Source organism: Convolutriloba macropyga, unplaced genomic scaffold (genome assembly GCF_964194025.1).
Source record: "Convolutriloba macropyga unplaced genomic scaffold, txConMacr16.3 SCAFFOLD_2020, whole genome shotgun sequence".
Taxonomy (NCBI): Eukaryota; Metazoa; Xenacoelomorpha; order Acoela; family Convolutidae; genus Convolutriloba; species Convolutriloba macropyga.
In genome coordinates, this window is record NW_027453562.1 from 9,944 (window position 1) to 16,849 (window position 6,906).

Consider the following 6,906-nt stretch of genomic DNA (forward strand, 5'->3'; position numbering starts at 1 on the left):
TGCAAGAATCAAATGATGCTGTTTCAGTACTGATCTATTTCCCGAAAGTTGTGTCTGCTTAAACCCTAGCAAGGAGCCTACTTTTGTGTATTTTTGGGGTTGGATCTATTCTGTCCCCCCCTCCCAGCTTAGTGAGCATATATTTTTTATAACCCCCAGGCGCACGTGCTATTTTCTTACATAGTAACGTGCTATATAACAACCGTTTGTTTTGAACGCCCGATAGTCTGGAAATGAACTCACGAAAAAGATGGGACTATCATTCGTTTAACACGCCAGCTCAATTAATGGTTCCTTTAAACAAAAGTAGCAATAAAGCTTTAATAATCACCTTTAATGATAACCTCAGGATGTAAATTGTGCTGAAGATAAATTTGACAAGGAGCTCTACTTGTTCAGCGCATATTTGGCTAGAAAAATAAAGCTTTGGAAGACAAAAAAGAACGACAAAATGAGTTCGAGATAGTGGTTAGCACAATCGGCTTGCAAGAATCAAATGATGCTGGTTCAGTACTGATCTATTTCCCGAAAGTTGTATCTGCTTAGACCCTAGCAAGGAGCTTACTTTTGTGTATATTGAGGGTATCTAAATGGACTCAATGATAACTCATTCGGTGAAAAATAAATGTTTTCTTATGTATCGTCATCCCTGTTCGGTTTCGCTGTTAATTCTTTCATTTTCAACTTCATCTTCTTCCGTCTCGGTAGATTTGCTCTCTGTGGAAATTTCCTCCGTATCGGGTAATGCTTTTCCCCTAACATTATCCTTTTCATTATCGGGTATTTCGTCGTTAATTTTTTCGTTTTCAATTTCATCTTCTCCCGTCTGGGTAGATTTAGTCTCTGTGGAAATTTTTTTATCAGGTAATGCTTTTCCCTTATCGTTTTCCTTTTCATTATCGGGAATTTCGTCGTTAATTTTTTCGTTTTCAATTTCATCTCCCGTCTGGGTAGATTTGCTCTCTGTTGAAACTTTTTTATCAGGTATTGCTTTTCCCTTAACATTATCCTTTTCATTATCGGGTATTTCATCATTAATTTCATTTTCAATTTCATCTTCTGCCGTCTCGGAAGATTTTTCATCCTTGGCGTCTTCCTCATAGTCGGGTACTACTCCTTCAGTATATATACCAATAAGTCGTTTTGAAAATTGTTCGCCTCTTTTTGCGACTCTACTTCTCATTTGTCTTCTGAACTGGGCTTTTGCATTGTTGACATTCGTGCCATCGCTTTTTCTGAATGAATATCTCGAATGAGTATATCTGAGCAGATTTGAAATAAAGTTAATCTTTGCAACAAATGTCCCCAAAAAGCTTAAAAGAGATAGGGAAAATAGCAAGTTCAAAAAAGAATTGCACAAATTTTTGAAATCAAAACAATACTATAATATAGAATTTCTATAGCTTTTACTTTTTTGTAGCATTCTGATCTGTTGCATCAGGGACTGTGTGTTTTCTTACTTTTTTCCAAATTTTGGTTTTAAAAGGCATAACTTAATAACTTTTACATCACAGCACAAAATAATCGTGAGATTCAAACAATTTCTATGACCACGGGTAGCGCTGACTCACGTCTCTTAAATCGATAGAAAAAAAAAGTTGTTCAATTTCAGTATAATTTGTGCGCCATTTTGTTCCAAATTTGGGTCTTTCTCATTATAGCCCCCCCCCCCCCCCCCCAGCTTAGTGGTCAGATAACCTATAGCCCCCCCCCCCCAAACATGGTAATTATACCATAATGGGGGGCTATAATTTCATGGGGGGGGGGGGGCTATAATGGGAAAGACCCCCAAATTTTTACAGATTCGCCAGCAAAACCCAAATTTCCTTGTTCGAGATATTTGCCTTATTAAAGGAATTCCATTCTGAATATCATCTTGATTTCTTTTTGTGCGTAGCAACTTAGTTTCGATTTGATGCGCGGATGGCATGTGATGATTGACCTCCTCTTGAACTTCATCCACTCCGTGCTGAAGACCCGATTTAATTGCATCCATTATTACATTGCGTTGGGAAATACTTCCTAGAGCGAAAAGTAAGATTGTACCTGAAGAATCAGCGAAACCCGAAGAATTTTAAAAGCGAAAAACAAAACAATCAAAACTATATTTTACCTTTCATCCAATTATCTGTTAACGCTTTATTACGCCTTTGGTTTTCTAAAGGTTAAGTAAGACGGTTTACATAGCTTCCAGACATAAAATTGGGCTCCTGATAAATTTGGGGGGGGGGGGTATGAAACAGTGCCAAAATTGGGGAAGCACTTCTTTCAAAATAAATATTAAATTTATGATTAGTAAGTAAGCCTGTTTGTTTTGATCAAGTTTAAAAAATAATACCTCGCTGTTGAAACGGTCTTCTAACAACAATTCGTTGCTTGGCTCCAAAAGCCGAAGACAATGACCTCTTGTAATTCCTCAAGCTAATGACGTCTGCAAAAGAGATACTTAGTATCACAGCCCATGGAATGGTATATGTGGTCAGCTTCATTATTAACTACCGCAAGTGTGTCGGACCACAGAAAGAGAGAATAGCCTAAAACAGATAACACCGACCTGTAATAATAAAGAAATAACCACTGTCCGAATTTTCTATTTTTGATAACAAATTCTCATGGATGGTTAAACAAATGGTTAATCTTGCATGAGGGGAAACGCATGCACCCTATTCTCATTATTGTTTTTCGGGTCTTCCACAGTATACCATTATAGGCCCCCCACGAATTAAAGGCATTAAAGGCCGACAAGGGAGGTGTTATACTTTATAGGTCCACTAAAATGGGACGTCTCTATAATGCGAAAGAACCGAGTTTCGTCGTTCAGTTTCGTCGGGCAGGACATCTATTTTGCCCCAAAATCCCCTCCCTCCCTCAATCATAGTCGGACTAAAGCGTGAGACGGACACACGCCATTACCGAAGGTATATAGTATGGAGGGATCGCTCTTTCTTATCATCGTTCGCCACATAATTATAGCCCCATTTTGGCATTTTAACGATCATATGTTTTAACGATTACATGGGGGGGGGATTGGTATTGAATGGAATTCACTTTACCTGATACTGAAAGAAATGCTTTTGGCAATCAATTTGTTCTGTTCTGTGACTTCCACTAAAATCAAAAATGAACTATTTTTGAACTATTTTGTAAACAACAAATTTGACTTCTTTTGTATGTCTACAGGAGATATATCTAGACAAACTTACACAGAAGGGGACTTGCATTTTGACGAAGATTCCATAAAATAATGATAAGAAAATATTTGGTTCATACCAATGCAATGAAATTTGTCAGGATGACAAAAACCACGTTAATCACAGTCACACATTTCCTCCATAATTAAAAAATGCAGGTAAATTGATTATAAAATGCAGAACAAATTATCGAGAATTTGCAACAAGTAATTTATTTCTCTTACAGCCTGAAGCAATTTGCATTAAACCCCACTCTAAAGAATTTACTTGATATCTACCATGTAAACCCATCGCAAGAATTTCACCATTAAAACATTAACTCTACCGGTAAGTTGCAAGTAAAACTTGCAGAGTTACCTAGAAAATAAATTTGGCCCGAAGGAATTCTGCTGGACATTAAGTTGAAAAATAAAAGTTGTTCGAGTTTAATAGAATGTAGGTAAATTCGACGTACCTTCTTATGTACGTTTTTGATTAGTTGCATTTAAATGACGGGTAGAATTCTGACTGGATGATCCTTAAAGATATGTATGGTGTGCCTCAAGGCTTGTTTGACCAGTATATCAATGCTGGGTTACTCATTATGCTGTATATCAATACATTAGTCAAGACCATCAATGGAAACCTCTGTACGTAGGATAAATGACAACTATTTTAGTTTGGTTTTGGTGAGCCGAGCTAAAACAAAGTAGAAGGTTTTCGTATTTTTTGGCCTGAATTACAGATGCAAGTTACATAACTTAAAATGCTTATTGTTCCGACCCTTCTTGAGGGGGGAGGAACTATATACTCAAATGGTTTTTTTTGTCATTCATCGTAGAGAGTTGTGAGGGATATCATTAGAAAGCTCGTCCAGCGTAGAATATGGAATTAAAAAGATTTTTTTGTGTTCTTTTTTTACAGGGAGTTATCGAGGTTTAAACTTCTGAGAAAAGTAGAGTGAATTCCTTTGTTTTTATTCACATTTGCCGGAATTTTTGCCTAAAACTTAGATAAAAGTTTGTTAAAATTTTGAAGACAGTGTTGTTGATTTTATTTTTAAAAACGAAAAATAATGTCGATGATTTTGAATTCAATTTTTTGTCAAAAACTCTGGCCAAAATGTTAGAGTTTATTAGAGGATTGTAACGGCTGCTCTCCTATCAAAGTCAAGGAAAACTTTACACCGCCCAGTTCGTTTCAGCGGTTTCAAATCTGTCCGGATATTGTGTTTTTGCAGTTAACTTTTGTGAACTGTATTATCCGCTATGCTGTAGAATACCGTTGCATTACTTGTTGCACAATTATTCTTGATAAATAATTGCTCAGCTTTGCTGTATAACAAACTTGTTTCTCTCAGAATAACAAAATAATTCAAATTGAAACAATCAAAATTTTGTTGAATTTTCGGTAATAACTCTAGTTATAAACCGAATATAGGAATTCCCGTTCGTACAAATTGTAGCCCTCTAGCTTGGCTATAACTATGCAAAGTTTCAACCTGCTGCAGTACGCAGTTGTAAAACAGGATATCTTACAGTTGCAAATCTGATAATAATAATATTTTTCAAAATTCAGAATTAGCAAGTCTCTCTATTGGTTTCAATAACACCAATGTTGAACTAGAGTAGGCTTCGTTAAAGCCAGTAGGAAAAATTGACTTTATGCTTTGCACAAAGTTTCTCTTACTTAGGAACTTCGTTCCTCAGAAAGAAAGTTTTGAGAATATCAAAGTTAGTTCTCTTTTCACAAGTCAAATTAAAGTTAAGAATGTACAATCACTAATATGATCTACAGAAACAAGACACAGTAACAAGTAATTTACCGCTCAAGAAACTGTGCTTCAATACGCACTGTATGTCAGTTTAATATAACCAAAATTGCAGATTCCAACTGATTTTTGGTAGTTTTTCAAGCTCCTTCTATGCTGCTAGTCACGTGGATTTACATGTCAAATTCAACTGTTGATTGGTTGTAGATAATAATGTCGACAGAATGTGAACACTTTTCCATAACGTCACTTTTTCAGTGCAAATTTGATGTCATGGGAAATTCGTTAACCATGTAGAAGTTTTGTCGAATATTCTGTATCAATAACAGGTTGATTCGCAATCCAATCGCAAGGAATCTGATGCAATACTGTTAAGTCGTAGTATTGTTTTGCTGGTGGCTGAGGTAGTTCGAGTTTGAGCTATAGTTTAACTTCATGAATGACGATGGTGTACTAATAATAGTTGCCAAATATAAATGTTGAACAAAATAAACAAATCCGCATGACTTCGATAGAATGTAGCATTAAATTTCGCTTGTCATGCTATTCTAGCTTTATTGTTTGAAATGAACTTGAAGCGCTATTCAATTTGGTCATTGAGTTAGTAAGCTCAGCCTCCACATCGCCGGCCCTGTTTTCCATCGCGAAAACATCTTTTCCAGTTTGTACTGGGGCGAGCTTCACTACTGGTCTCTTGTACACTCCGTCGTTCGTTCGAACTATCGCCGATCGAATCACACCGTCAGACCCATCGATGGTCTCCGTAATTCGACCTAGGTTGTAATATCCAGGCTTATCGCTGTCTTCGATCAACCAAACGAGATCGCCTTCTTTAAGGATTTCATTCGACGTAGATCGCCATTTTTGTCGATTATTCAGAGTTGGCAGATACTCTTTCCGAAATCTGTCCCATATGAGATTTGCATAGGCTTGAGTTCGTCGAAATAGTTTTCGATGATCAACAAATTCCTCCGCGCATGGTAGGTAGGGTAAGCAAACGTTCCTGTTTCCAAGCAAGAAGTGATTGGGGGTCAAAGCTTCTAAGTCATTAACATCCGAACTGACTGGAGTCAAAGGTCTCGCATTCAAAGTCTGCTCAACAATGCACATCGTTGTTGAAAGAACGTCCTCGGTGACTGATCTGTTCTCCAATACTGCATACATTGCTTTCTTGCAACTTCTCACCAAACGCTCCCATACTCCTCCAAAGTGGGGTGCTGCGGGTGGGTTGAACTTCCATCTGATTCCTCGTTGAATTAGATGTTCTTCGATCCCTTCTTTGTTCCATGCCACAACGTACTCTGAAAATTCTCTTTCAGCTCCAACGAAATTTGTCCCGTTGTCACTGATGATTGTACTTGAGTTGCCTCTTCGGGCAACAAATCTCATTTTTGCATTGAGACAATTGTCTGTGGCTCGAATAAGTCCTTCTTCATCTAGGAAAGGTGAGAATTGTAAGATTTTGCTGCCTTTTGGAATTTCCTTTTCAGCTTTCAGAGATTTCATCTCTTCACCAAATTCTTCTTGCTGTAGTAGTTTGAAGATTGTTGCTCTTGCTTTTTCTCTTTCTTCACTGCTGACTACGAGTGTTGCTGTTTTGTGTTTGTTCAATGCTCGCTGTACGTATGCCACTAGCCACTACATTTACTAGTCTGTTAAAATTACTGAATCGTTCCCACTGAATAACAGCTTTCTCTTCTTCAGCCTGTATCATGAAGCCTGATGAGGGTATATTCTCTTCATCTGATGGAAAGATTAGGTTCACTTGCTCTTAGGCCACTCGCTTTCTGGTCGTTTCAACCAAGCCGGCCCAGTGAGCCACTCACTTCTCTTGTGTTCCTCAATGTTGATTGCTCTGGTGCCAATGTCCGCTGGGTTGTTGATACCGCTCACATGTTTCCACATTGAAACATCGGTTGTATCTAGTATCTCAGCCACTCGATTGGCCACAAACACTTGTTGCTT

The 6,906-nt window shown here is 37.6% G+C and overlaps 1 protein-coding gene across 1 annotated transcript; it reads right to left on the minus strand.

The window, feature by feature from the left end:
- Positions 1-467: 467 nt before the first annotated feature.
- Positions 468-3,103, minus strand: LOC142358376 (uncharacterized). The gene is made up of 4 exons (XM_075409781.1): positions 3,054-3,103; positions 2,339-2,534; positions 1,845-2,022; positions 468-1,235 (listed from the first exon to the last, which is right to left on the minus strand). Exons 2-4 carry the CDS (start codon positions 2,487-2,489, stop codon positions 644-646), a joined length of 921 nt encoding a protein of 306 aa, XP_075265896.1. The 5' UTR covers positions 2,490-2,534; positions 3,054-3,103; the 3' UTR covers positions 468-643.
- Between the last annotated feature and the right edge of the window lie 3,803 nt (positions 3,104-6,906).

Coding starts and splice junctions, on each gene's coding strand:
- LOC142358376 (XM_075409781.1), bottom strand. CDS start 2,489: ATGAAGCTGACCACATATACCATTCCATGGGCTGTGATACTAAGTATC. Junction 2,023..2,338: donor AAGACCGTTTCAACAGCGAG/GTATTATTTTTT, acceptor TTTTCGCTCTAG/GAAGTATTTCCCAACGCAAT. Junction 1,236..1,844: donor AATGGAATTCCTTTAATAAG/GCAAATATCTCG, acceptor ATATTCATTCAG/AAAAAGCGATGGCACGAATG.